Genomic DNA, 14,183 nt, shown 5'->3' with positions numbered 1-14,183 from the left:
TTCTAATACAATTACAAAAGCAAATAGAGACCTCTAACACTAGCTTGCTTCATTCTTTCCTATTCTAATCTTTTATTTATTAATCATATTTAAAAACCCTTACTATGTGTACCAAGACTTGTTACAGTATTGCTTTTCATTGTTCTTTGTGATTGTGATTGTTTCCATCGTCCTCATTTTGTAAGTCGCTTTGGATAAAAGCTTTGCGCTAAATAAATACATTTGTGCTGCTTTGCAGTAACGGGTTAATTTGACTTTGATTTGTGTGCTCTCTTACGCATCATGTGGTCCAGTTTCATGAGCAGGAAGAGGAATCCTGGGAAGCTGACAGTCATATCTGGCTCGCTGTAACGCAGGCTTATCAGCTGCAGTATGAATTCATCCACCTGAATGCCTAGACCAGAGCACACGAGCTCAGATCAACCGATCGTCAACATTCAGAGTAATGACTGAACAGCTTTCTCTCCTGATGGATGGGTGTGTGTGTGTGTGTGTGTGAGAGAGAGAGAAAGAGTACATTCTCAATAAGTGTTGTGTCAGTGAATGCATTGCGTGTTCAGGGTGTGTGTTCATGCTCATACTTGCATACTTGTGTGTGTGTGTGTGTGTGTGTGTGTGTGTGTGTGTGTGTGTGTGAGGAAGTGTGTGTCAAGTTTTCACCTGCTGCCTGTCAGAGCTGCTGGGAGTTCTTGATAATCTAGAGCCTGGTTCTTGTTTTTTGTCAAATGTCATAAAAATACCCTATAAGACACAGACAGATGGGTGAATAATCATAGAATCAAGTCTTAATTTGATCCAAGAAGTAGTCATGAATATTAATACATGCTTTAAACTGAAAGCAATAATTACACAAGACTTTTTAACTCTACTTCTACAAATTGACAAGAAGGCATGTTTTAGCTTTTTAGTTATGTCGTTTTATGAAGGCACTGTAAATCAAATCATTATAACACACATTTATATAATTTTATATATGCAGTACATATAAATATAATTTAATTATATTACTATAAACAATAATAAATGAAAACACAAATAAATCACTTAAATATATTAACATAATTAAATCATATATTTATATTTTATTATTTTAATAACTCATTTTTTTTATTTACTTAATGAAAATAATAATAATGTAAAAAAAAATATATATTTAACATTCAATCGCATTTGGACATATGATCATAATTTGTACACGCATATATATATATTATATATATATATTATATATATTATATATATATATATATATATATATATATATATATACAGTTTTATATTTACTATATTATTAATTACAATAAAAATACAAATATAAAATACATATTTGAATTTTTTTATACATTTGTAATAATTTCATTTTCAACAAATTTACTGACACGTACACAACTTGGAAACCTTTGGGCTTAAAGAAGAGTATTCATGTGCATTCAGCTTGTAAATGATGTTTTTGACATCGCTTGAACACACCATATGATGCAATCAGTCATGTGACATGAAATCACACGGTCTGTACCTTCTGCAGACTCATCCTCACTGTGATCGAACACACCCTACATATCAATACTGCAAACAGCTAAATATACTCACCGTCCACTTCCGGAGTTTTTCCCACCAATGCCTGGAACTCTGTCAAGTCGAGTTGTCCCCATTCCTTTACTCTGATTGGAGGAGCTGTTAAGGTGACATTCCAATCTCCACCCAATCTGATACATTGTTGTGCAATGCGCCATAAAATACCACACACACCCACATCCACCTGCGGCTAGTGAGACATCCGCTATGAATTACTAGCATATGTACCGGATTACGCACAACATACTATACTTTAAAATAGAATGTGAAACAAACTGTGTTGCATGTTACACTACTGGTCAAAAGTTTGTCATTTTTTTCATGTTTCTGAAAGAAGTCTCTTCTGATCAAAAACACAGGAAAACAAGTAATATTGTGAAATGTTATAACAATTTAAAGTAACTGTTTTCTAGTGATATATACAGTAAAATGTAATTTTTTCTGTGATGCTCCGCTGTATTTTCAGCATCATTCCTCCAGTCTTCAGTGTCACATGATCTTCAGAAATCATTCTGATATGATGATTTACTGCTCAAGAAGGAATTTTTAAACTTTTTTTTGTCAGGAAAGAGATGTAAACATTCAAAATTGATAATAATGTTAGAAGATTCAGGATGCAGGATCGAGTTTATCATACTAGTTTTGTATTGCACAATTATGCCATCTATGCAAACAGAAAATCTGCATTTTCTGCAAAGTATCCTGTTGCATGCAGGAGAAACTCTAAGAGTAATATGCAAGCATGCTATTAAAGCATAGCCATGGATTCTTAACGATTTACTCAATTAAATTCAATCTTTTTCTATTCTATTCTAGTTCTATTCTGTGTCCATGCACACTAACCCAGTGTGTTTGTTAGGGCATAGATATCAGAAGTGCATTATAGCCATGCAGGATACATCCATGAGCACCACAAAGCTCTTACAGTGCTCCAAACTCAGCTTCTTCTCGCTACCTGCAAAGACTGACCGGACAGAAAACAGGAAACAGAAACAATATCATCCAACTCACTTCCTCACTGTTTACCACATCACTTCCTGTACGGTTTTCTTCTCTGCAGCAGAACTAATGAAAATAATGCATTATAACGGCACAGTGAACACGACTTCTCCTGCAAACCGCATTTTGAATTGAAATGCAAATGTAGAAGAAAAAAAGAAAGAAGAAGTGAACAGATGAAAAACTGATTGTGAATAAACAAGTCCTCACTTCCTTTTGCAATGGCTTCAGTCAGCAGGTTATAGAGATCCAATGGACTGCAATAAGGCCCCTATAGACAACACATATACAGACACTATGAGCACACACACACATTTGACATTAGAGCCACATATTAGATATAAAGATGCATGCACAAACTCAACAGCACTGTATTTGGCAGCACAGCACGCGAGTAATGTGTTCACCTTCACACAGTGTTTCACAAAGAGATCTTTCGCTTCATTCGCTGACAGCAGACCTGCGAGACGTGGAGACATCGGCTACACACACACACACACACACACACAGAAACAATTCAACAACAACTATTACAGTAAATGGACCCAGTGATAATAAATGATCTAAGCAGTGAAACTAGATCAACTTCTCCATATTACCGGAGCAACTGAGCTTGAGTCTACTCCTCGTGCATCAACAGCTCTGCAAACACACAAACATATGACATATATAGTGATTTATCATGTTAAGAAAAGGGAAAAAAGTATTTTGATTCATCCCAGCTACCAAAAATATGTTCTAAGAACGTTCTGCTAATGTTCCCATCATGTTATTTCTGAATATGCCCTGAACATTCAAACAGACCAGGTTTTAAAATGATTTTTAAACAGTTTGCAAACGTTGGGGAAACATTCTATTTTATATATTTCTTTTTAAATGATGGGAATGTTTCTTTTGAATGTTCTCTGAACATTCCAAAACAAGTAGTTACATTTAAGTGATGTACAAAATGTTCTTGTGATAACATTTTAAGAGCATTATTAAACACCAATTAACTTTAAACATATGTTCTATTAAGGTTCAGGGATGCAAACTTATCATGGGTGAAAAATGTGACAAAGACGATCATATCACCTGTCCCTGCAAAAAATTTTAATAAATAAAACAATTATAATAATTTAAATCCTTAATTATTGTTCTCTAACTCTGCCAATATTCACTTTAAATGTTCCCTTTCATTTAAGAAAGAGAGACAAGGAAAAAAATTGTCTCTTGGTGGAAAACAAAGACTTAAGATTAAAAAGACATGAAATTAGCATTATATCAAGTAGATGGCAGCAGAGGATCACGCATTAGCTCAGTTACCATTTCCACTCCCAAGGTTTTTTAAATGTCTCATTTTAAATGTCATTTAAAAATATATAAATAAGCCCAGATACCAGCAGCCTGGTAGGATTCATTATTTAAATTTAAATACAAACTTTTGGCTTTACAATTCGAAACCAGAGCATGCAAAAACCAAAAACACACAGGAGTGTTTGAAAGTGGGTGACTTCAAGCAGGAGCTGCAAAAATACCTAAAAATAAATAAATAAATAAATAAAATGTCATCGGATCTACACAAAGCTGGTAAGTGACCTTTTTTGATCTCAAAAAGGTGAATTTTCACCAAAAGGTGAGAAGTTTGCATCTCTGAAGGTTAGTGGAAGAATAATTGTTCATAACTTTGAAAGAACCTTGCCAGAATGTAAAGCGAATTTTCTCAGTTTTGTTTCATTTAAGTTGTTACTTTGTCTCACATATTTCTCCAAAATCTCATTATGGGAAATGAAAACAGACACAAAAAAGAAAGAATGTATGGTGAAACATTAATGTGCTGAAATAAAATAACAATTAAACCAAAAAAACTGAGAGAAATCCTGCATTGGAGATTAACTGAAATATAATAGGTTTAAGTTGGAAAATAAATAAAAATAAATAGTAATATTTAAGAAAAGAACTAATACAAAAATACAAAATATAGAAAATACATTACGCGTAAGGTTTCTGAATCTGTTTCTCAGAATAAACACCCAAGATTTGCTCTATATTGAATCCCAACGCTGTCAAGTGAGATTTTAAACAGATCTTGCATTCATGTGGGTGAGCATCACTTACACGCTCTTGTTCACTTTCTCAGTCAGGACTCTCAGGAGGAATTCTCCCGCCTGATTGGCCTCTGAAGTGCTGGGAATGATGATGTAATGACCGGGCGCCAGGCGACCGCGAAACACCAGCTCTCGCCGCTGGACATAACCCAGGTCTTTAGTGGTGCTGAGAACCAGACTCAACTGAGACGCGTCCCGCTCGGATCGGGTCTGATCACACACACACACACACACACACACCAGACAGAGACACACAGTCAATCTTAACACCAGGAACTCTCCATTTTCTTTTGATTCGCTTTTCTTTTCTTTTTTTATAATATGCATTACATAATAATAAATAATATGTGTTTTATATAGTACAATCAATTTAATGCAATAATACATATTATATTGCTTTCTGTAAGCAGTACAAACATATAAAATATAGTTTATTATATAATACAGATTTTTTATTTATTTTAATAGTAGTAAAATAATAACAAACATTAAATGATATATAATAAAAATACTAGCTCTTCCTTCAAAAAGGGTACTTATATTTAACTAAAATTGTTACTTTGTTAACTGAAATAAAATAACATAAAATGTATACATTATATATCTAAAAATATGAGTATATTATATAATACTATGACTAGTTATTTCTTTGAAGCAGGGTAAATATTATAGTTGACAAAAAATGAAATAACAAAAAGAAAACGTCAATATAAATAAAATGTAATATTGAAAAAACATAGATTATCAATAATATAATAAATAGCATGTATAATACAGTTGCTAGTTCTTTTGAAGCAGTAAAATGCACAATATATAATAAATAATATTTAATAATGACTAGTTCCCTCGTTCAAAGCAAGGTAATCAAAGTTACCTAAAATTAAAACGGTAAAATATTCCTTTACTTAATTTTTTTTTTTTACTGAAATAAAATAGAATATAAAAATTTACTTTTTTTTAGCTAGTTGCCGAGGCATAATTTCTTGTTTTCATTTAATAAATAATTAAATATAATAAATAAATCTGAAATTTCATGAAAAAAATGACAAGAACACATAATGATTTTTAATAGAATTCAAATGAAAGCTGAACATATTCAAACAAAATTAATTTCAAATATTAATAAAAAGTTGTGCACGGAAATCGTGTAAAGGCAACCAATCAAACTGCAGCTTTCATGTCCGACAACACACACTCGAAACACTTGTGTGAAAGAGACCTTGTATATGTGCAGCGCGACGGGGAACAGCATTCCTCTCTGACGAGCACATTTCTGCATGAGCGCCAGCAGAAACGAGCAGGTCAGTTCAGGGTCACTGGGGTCATCGTCCTCTTCCAGCAGGGTCAGACTGTACTGAGGAGGCCCTGTGAATACAAACATGTGAATACAACACCCTGACTAGTTCTTCTCCTGAAGCAGAATAATATGTGTGTGTGCGTGTGAACAGTGATGCTCGTGTACCTTGCTGAGGAAGCCATTGTCCATGATGCGATGTACATATCCAGGGCTTTATGATTCCGCTCTCACTCAGCGTGTCTTGGCTCAGGTGACAAACCTCCATCGTCTCAAAGTTCTGGCAGAAATCTGCCAGAGACATCCTGATGAGAAGACAGAGAAGGTGATGGAGCCGTGTCAGCCATCTAAACCAATCAGAGCAGAGCCTGAACATGAATCAGCCAATCAGCGAAGAGAGAAACGGACTCACCAGAATTCCCCGTCTTCTTGCTGGATTCTCTGCACACGCCGCTGCTCTTCAGCGCTCACCATATTCCACTCGACTCTAAACACACACATGACACTAATAAACACACTCAGATACGCACTTGGACAAACGTTTTCGTGTCAAAATAAAGAAATACAATGGACTTCAATATGCAGCAAATTAGAATGACTACAGACTAGCCTAAAACCTAGAAGAAGACTTTTAATAATAACATCAACAATAATAATAATAATAAACACTGTTTACTTAATTTAAGAATTATTGAGGTGTTGTTATATTTAACTCAATTCTAATGATAGTTAAGAATTGTTAATTGATAGTTAACAAATACTGTGTGTGTGTGTGTGTGTGTGTGTGTGTGTGTGTGTGTGTGTGTGTGTGTGTGTGTGTTCCTGTAGCTCAATTAGTGCACTGCGTTATGAAGCACAAGGTTGGGGGTTTGATTCCACGGGAACACAAGATATGTAAAAATTGATAGTCTGAATGCACTGTAAGTCGCTTTGGATAAAAGCGTCTGCTAAATGCATAAACTTTATATTCATAAAAGAATCCTGAAAAATTAAATGTATTATGGTCCCCACAAAAAATATTTGGCAGCACAATGGTTTCCAACACTGATAATAATCAGAAATGTTTCTTGAGCATCAAATCAGAATATTAGACTGATTTCTGAAGATCATGCAATGATGCTGAAAATACAGCTGCACATCACAGAAACAAATTTCATTTGATTATTTATTACAATAGAAACCATTTACCATTTACTGATTATTAAATTACTCTTTTACTGTATTCTTGTAAGCGTTTCATACCCTTTTTTGTCACTCCAAGGCCCCTCCCACTCAGCTTTGCCCCACGGGTTCCTGATCCGCACCAGCTCAACTGAACCGACCTTAGTCTTGATCTGAAACACACACAAAGCAAACTGATGTCTACAGGACCTGCTTGTGTTTCTCTTCCAGCTGTCTGAAGTCTGGTCTGACCTCGTGACCTCAAAAACATGTCATTATCTATACTACATACGGCTAAATATTGTCTATATCATACATAAACCTACCTTAAAAGCCTGACAAATTTTGTAATATTGAAACATTTCTGATTAAATTTTTCCTTGTAAAAAGTATGTGAAACCAAATCCAATAGTTTTCTAACTAAGTCACTTTGTTGCATGCTAAATTCAAGCAACTTCTACATGTGTGTCTATCCTGGTTCTCTCAAATCTATGTCACGAAACAGAGAACATGGGCGGGAATGGTCTTTATCTTTAAGTGTGTATTCAATGTTCATGCATACATACAGCTTTCTCTCAAAAATACTAGCAGTGTGCCATTCTGATTTTATTTCAGTTGATGGCGCCCTCTGGTGGAACCCTGAGTGTTAAAGACACTCATGAAACATAAATCAAGAGCTGGTTTGACAGACAGACTATGAGAGAGACAGAGAGAGAGAGAGAGAGAGAGAGAGAAACACCCAAGGTAACATTTCCCCCTCACCGTCTCCAAACCTGTCACAGAATAGGCATGTCTGAACAAAATCCCAAACTCATTGCTCTTCTCAACGGAACCCTGCAGGAAGACAAAAGAGACGAGACAGATTACCTTCACAAAACAACATCTGTCAAAAAAAAAATCACGCTTTCCTGGAACTCAAGAAAGATCCTCTTACCGAGAAGAACACAAACAAAGAGGGAAGAACACACGTACACATGCAAACCGTCACATCTAATGATTTAGAACATTGTGGAACGTCATATTCTGGTGGTTCAAGATCTGGGCTGCTGAATAAAAGGTTGCAGATTCGAACTTGCAAGTTTAACTTAATTAACCTGTAACTGAAATCTTTTATTGTTCACTCGTATTTTTGTGCACTATTTTTAAATGTTTGGGGTCAGTTTTATTTATTTATTTTTTTTTAAAGAAATTAATACTTTTATCCAGCAAGGGTGCATTAAATGTATCAAAAGTGACAGTTAAGAAACTTGTCATGTTACAAAAGTTTCAAAAAGTTTCAAATAAATGCTGTTCTTTTGAACTTTCTATTCATCAAAGAATCCTTAAAAAACTAGATATCACAGTTTCCACAAAAAATGCATTGATAATAATCAGAAGTGTTTCTTGAGCAGCAAATCATCATATTAGAATGATTTCTGAAGAGCAGCATGAACATTCTACTAAACATCTGCATTTGTGTTCCACGGAAGTCATCATACACATTTGGAATGACAGGAGGGTGAATAAATGATGAGAGAATTGTGAGTTTTGGGTAAGCTATCCCTTTAAATAAGCCATGTATAGAGAGTGTACCCTCGAGTTAGCACAGTTGATCAGAGCTCCCTTCTCCAGCAGCGGGCGCAGGAAAGAGCCCAGTTTTCGGTGGTCAGGCGGCACCATGAACTCCTCTGTTACCCCACCTGTCATGTCTGCCATGGCCTCATGAGGGAAACCCATGTTCAGAGCGTTATAACCACCCTTCAGCCTGAGAAAGAGATGGAAAAGACAATCTGAACAACCGAAAATAAGCTAAAGCACTTGATGTGCATGCAGACCCTCAGGTCATCCAAGATGTAATGAGTTTTGAGATTTGGAGAAATGTAGCATTGCATCAGTGTCTCATCAATGGATGCTCTACAGTGAATGGGTGCCGTCAGAATGAGAGTACAAACATCTGATAAAAACATCACAAGTAATCCACTTGAATCCAGTTCTCAAAACATTAGCTGATGGACTGGATTCATGTGGATTATTGTGTTGTTTTTATCAGCTGTTTGGACTCTCATTCTGACGGCACCCATTCACTGTAGAGCATCCATTGATTAGACACTGATGCAATGCTACATTTCTCCAAATCTGATGAAGAAACAAACTCATCCTAAAGTTGGAATGGTATACATTTTCAGTGAATTTTCATTTTTGGGTAAACTATTCCTTTCAAATGAATCTAATGTAATAATACTGAGGTATTTTTAAGCATTCAAATATTCCACTTACTTGGCATATGCTTTCTCCAGTAGAGCGCTCCAGAATTCATCTTTGTTTGAGGAGCGCAGATAGATCAGCTGACCGTTACGCGTCGGCAAGCGGTCATCGACTCGCACCTCAATCCACTCACCATACTGCCAAAACTACAGGCGGAGAGACACCATTAAAACCATCACGACCGCTTCAGTCTGTACGGTAACACACGGTACTAACCCGGAAATTGAAGCAGCCGTTGTAGCCCTGCTGAAAACCCTGGCCTGAGGGAACCACATGATTCAGAAGAGAAGGGTTGAGAGAGAGAGACGCCACCGCAGACAAGAACCAGCAGTCACCTGAGAGAGAGAGAGAGAGCGAGAGAGAGACACCCGTTAAAACATGTTTTGGGTCTAATTCGGTCTAATGGTTATAAGAGATGATCCTAATGTTATGTGGAGAAATACGTGTATTCTTTCAGCATTTCATATTAAATGGAGACCCAACACAAAACAAAAGTAAACAAAAATATTCATGAAAATGAAATGAAATTAAATCTATTCATAAAAAATGTAAATCAAAAGTTTGGAATAATTTTATTTTTTTAAAGTTTTTGTACATTAAAGTCTCTTCTGCTCACCAAGGCAGTACAAAAATATAAAAACCAGTAAAACCAGTAATATTGTGAAATATGATCAGTTTCTATTTTTATGTGTTTTTATTTTTTTTACTGTCACTTTTGGTTAATTTAATGCACCCCTGCTGAATAAATGTACTTCTTTCTTTCTGTCTTTTTAAATCTTACCCCAAACTCTTGAATTGTGTCGTATCACGGTTCACACAAAAATATTAGCCACCACAACTGTGTTCAACATTGATAATATTCAGAAAAGTCTTTTGCAAAGGAAGTCAGCATATAAGAATGATTTCTGAAGATCGTGTGACACTGAAGACTGGAGGAATGATGCTGAAAATACAACTGCGCATCACTGCGATAAATTACATTTTACAAGATTTTCACATAGAAAAAAAAAATCATTTTAAATTGCAATAATACCCAAACTTTTTACTGCATTTGTCTAATCTGATGAGCTAATCTGAGTGACAGATTAATTTGCACCAAAATACTATAGTTTGATAAGTTGCATGACCTTTGACCTTAAAAATAAGAGATATACGGGAAGTGTTGCACTGTTTTATTTGCATTTAGCTTTGTGTGATCCTCAGAAAAGACCTGTTACGCACTTTATGAAGCACAAACAGTGTTATATGAGAACCTGCGAAAACCTGCAGCACCTGTATTATTCTCAGCGTGAATTCTTATTGTGTAAATGGTTCAACGTTAAATTCTCACTCAGTTCTCCCTGGCAGATGTCCATACGTGTGGCTCCATCCGCAATAAACTGAGGAAACGGACAGATCTCCTGGAAAAGAGTGGCAAAAACCAAAAGGTAATTTTAGCATTAGAGCATAAGAGACTTCTTTCAAAAATATGAAAGAACTGAATTATTCTAAACCACTGTAGTGTATATGCACTAGTGTAAAGAGTTTAAATATTTCAAACCCATGCTACCAGAAACGTAGCTCCAGGGCGAGTGATTGTAAAGTGTCTGCTAAATGACTGAATCCTATATAAATCTTACAACAATAAAAAAAAAACTCAACTAAACAAATGCTATAGTGAATATTGCATTATAAAGTATTTGGACACTTAAGTCACAGTTGCATTAGACCGGTCTTTATTTTAAGCTATCATTATATTTTCTTATTTTTTGACCACATAAATCAGCATCTGCACCAAATTGCATATTTAGCTCGGTTTAGGTCTCTGAATTAAATTCAGATGTTTTCTCACTACTGTATATAAGTCAAGTCTCAAATATGACAGTGAAAAAAAAAAAAAAAATTAATTGTTCCATAAATTGTTTCATTTTAAATATATATATATATATATATATATATATATATATATATATATATATATATATATATATATATATATATATATTAGGACTATTGAATATATCAGTTGTTAAAATAAATGACACTATTTAACAGTTTAACTATGACTTCAGTTATTATTTTAATATTATTTTGGATTTCTTAGTGCATAAGTTTAAAATCAGTGCTGGGTAGATCACTAAAAATTTTTAGTCTGTTACTGATTCCAAATTAAATTCGAAATATTGTAGTTAGTTACAGAAGCATTTCACATTTCAGGTATAACAATCAGACTCATTCTTGATTACTTTCGACATAACTTATATATCACATTGATTTAAATATGATAATCTTGTACGATATTGATAAATGAACACAAAGAGAAAGAAATATACATTCTATTCATTGTTATTTGGTGTTCGTGAAGGAACTGCAGGGGTTTGTGAGTATACTGAAACTAATGATTGTGTGAATATGTAATAATCACTAAAAAAAGTAACTGTAGTCTGATTAGGAGTATGCAAAATAATCTAATGACAAGTTCTTAATTTTTGGAACCTGATTACTAATCCATCAGATAAGTAACTCCCCAGTTTGTTTATAACACAAAGCACTGTATGCAAATACAGTAGATATTATAATACTGGCCACAGCTGGCAACAAAGACAAGTTCATGATGCTCTTTTTTTTTAACACACACCAGTATGATGTTTGTAGATTGTATATAATCACAAGGCTCTCTGGAGATGTGTGTTGTCTCTTTGGCTTACCTTTGGTCGTTTCCATACCAAGTCGGTCTGAATGGGCATGTTCTGCACCGGGAACCTCGCGTCGGTGTAGAGCCCGTTCTGCAGAGGAAGCCCGGAGGTGGGAGACCACAGGGGCGTCGGGCTGCCCACACTCTTCACCGGGTTCGAGTCGGACGAGTCTTTGCGCGATTGTTTCCTCGTTTCGGACATACTGGTGTGCGTCAAAAACTCAGCCTCGGGGCTCGACTTTTATCCGTCTGAATCTGTCTATGTGTTAAAGAATGAGTGTTTCTGAATGCACAAACACACCATCCAAGTGATCCCAGATGTCAAAAATGTCAACTAAATTCGGTGTGTGCTAGAGTGGGCGTAAAGTAAACAGGTCTTCCTCAAAGTACCTTCAACCAGCTCCTCCCTCCCTCACCTGCGCGCTCACAAACACTGCCTCCGTTTACATGCACACAAATAACCCGTTTGTAATCGGATTGACGCTCAATCGGATTCAAAAACGTTCATATAAACACCTTCATCAATCCGACTGAGCTCGATTCGAATTAAATTTCGATCGGATTGAAGAGGGTGGTTTATTCCTCTTCCGATATGATTGAAGGTTAATGTAAACACTCAATTATGAAACTGAAAGGAGTGTGCATGTCATGTCAATGACGCGGAAATAACGTAATGACGTTATTATTCTTATTATTTCTTTTTTTTTTTTTTTTTTTTTTGCATGGTAAATATGAGCGGCACAGCGGATTATATTAAATTTAATTCTGCTGTTAAAAAAAACTAACAAAGAAAATGTATAGGAGAGTGTTTTTATGTGCAAACGGGTTCGATATTATCTATATGTAACTTTCAATTTTCACTTTCACTTTTTGAGCAGTGTGCGCATGTCTAAACAAATATATTCCGGTCTGAACCATATAAACGCGCACATCGTCAAAAATAAAACATCTCTTATGATAAACGACCATTTTTACCACAGTGGAACATGTAGCCTACTATATTCATTTCGCAAAAAGGACCTTTAGTCGACGTTTTAAAACAAAAGCAAACAATACAGACTGAAGAACAAAAGCACTTCTAGATCTAAGAGATGCGGAAGATGCCAAACAGAGAACGTTCTGCTAATGTTCCCTTTAAGTTAATAAAACGTTTTTTTTTTAGTTTAAAAATATTTATATTAGTTATATGAACGTTCGCACAAACTGTAGGGAACATTCCATTTTTATTTTTATTTTTTGCAATCATGGGAATGTTACATTTGAATGTTCTCTGAACGTTCTAAAATTAATAAACATCAGACAAATGTGCATCTAAAAACAGAATGACTTTTTATGTATATAATGTTTTTGTGCTGTTTTGTAAAATTTGACTAAATGCCGAGAAAAGTCATACTAAACTGCATACTGTTTTTGAACCATTTGGAGTATATGCATGGATTTGGTCTCTTTTGAAAGAGGAATTTGTAATCAGATGCCTGCAGCTGACTATAGCCGGCAGCTATTAGCTGGAAAGTACATGTTTTTCTATTTATCTTTTTTTTTTTTTTTTTTTTTTTTTTTTTTGTCACAAAGTAAACGCTCAAAAAGACAGGTTAAAGACCGGATATCTTTGAAGGAACATTCTGTTAATGTTACTAGAAGAATGTTTGTTTAGTCCAATTAGTTTAAGGAACCTTGGCAGAATGTTAGTCGAAGTTCTGAGAATGTTCTAAGTTCTGAATTTCAGCTAACATTAATGCAGGTGTGGCAAAAAGTGACTTTGACCCCACATACAGCCCATCCTTCAGCAAACACACACTGCTCTGCATGAAAGCTGACTGATATTCAAAAGGTCAGAGCTGTGACTGATGCAAATAACTAGATCTGCCAGTAGACCAGAGAATAGAGCTGAAGGATCAATCCCACAAAGCTCACGACTCTTATTCTTCTCAGTCTGTCAGTGTCTTTATTTGAATGCACAAAATCATTCACCATTCAAGTTATTCCTGATGTCAAAAATGTAAATTTATCTTCTTTTTTGGCAAAGCAAGTGTGAAGTTACAGCTTTTTTTTATTTGTCAGATGAATTCAGATTAAATTTTTGATGCAATAAGTATCAAAAACAAAGTAGTTTAATTAAAAAAGAAAATATGTTGTCGTCAGGTAACAT

The 14,183-nt window shown here is 35.0% G+C and overlaps 1 protein-coding gene across 1 annotated transcript; it reads right to left on the bottom strand.

Annotated features, from left to right (window-relative positions):
- Positions 1 to 1,586: 1,586 nt before the first annotated feature.
- LOC113058950 (calpain-3-like) lies at positions 1,587 to 12,681 on the bottom strand. Its single transcript, XM_026227197.1, has 16 exons — positions 12,048 to 12,681; positions 10,691 to 10,760; positions 9,577 to 9,695; positions 9,373 to 9,506; positions 8,689 to 8,860; positions 7,879 to 7,950; positions 7,198 to 7,289; positions 6,368 to 6,442; positions 6,124 to 6,260; positions 5,881 to 6,026; positions 4,672 to 4,871; positions 3,174 to 3,216; positions 2,982 to 3,056; positions 2,785 to 2,845; positions 2,475 to 2,539; positions 1,587 to 1,661 (listed from the first exon to the last, which is right to left on the bottom strand). The coding sequence occupies exons 1-16, from the start codon at positions 12,234 to 12,236 to the stop codon at positions 1,587 to 1,589; spliced, it is 1,725 nt and encodes a 574-aa protein (XP_026082982.1). The 5' UTR covers positions 12,237 to 12,681.
- Between the last annotated feature and the right edge of the window lie 1,502 nt (positions 12,682 to 14,183).

Source organism: Carassius auratus, chromosome 40 (assembly GCF_003368295.1).
Source record: "Carassius auratus strain Wakin chromosome 40, ASM336829v1, whole genome shotgun sequence".
Classification (NCBI taxonomy): Eukaryota; Metazoa; Chordata; class Actinopteri; order Cypriniformes; family Cyprinidae; genus Carassius; species Carassius auratus.
Note: the sequence above shows the minus strand (reverse complement) of the source record. Positions and strands in the feature narration are given on the sequence as shown.

Bases quoted from the DNA above. Each gene is read 5' to 3' on its own strand.
- LOC113058950 (XM_026227197.1), bottom strand. From the start codon at position 12,236: ATGTCCGAAACGAGGAAACAATCGCGCAAAGACTCGTCCGACTCGAAC. The intron at 10,761-12,047 runs GTAAGCCAAAGA...ACTCTTTTCCAG, and splicing joins TGGTATGGAAACGACCAAAG to GAGATCTGTCCGTTTCCTCA. The intron at 8,861-9,372 runs GTAAGTGGAATA...TCTCTTTCTCAG, and splicing joins CTGGAGAAAGCATATGCCAA to GCTGAAGGGTGGTTATAACG.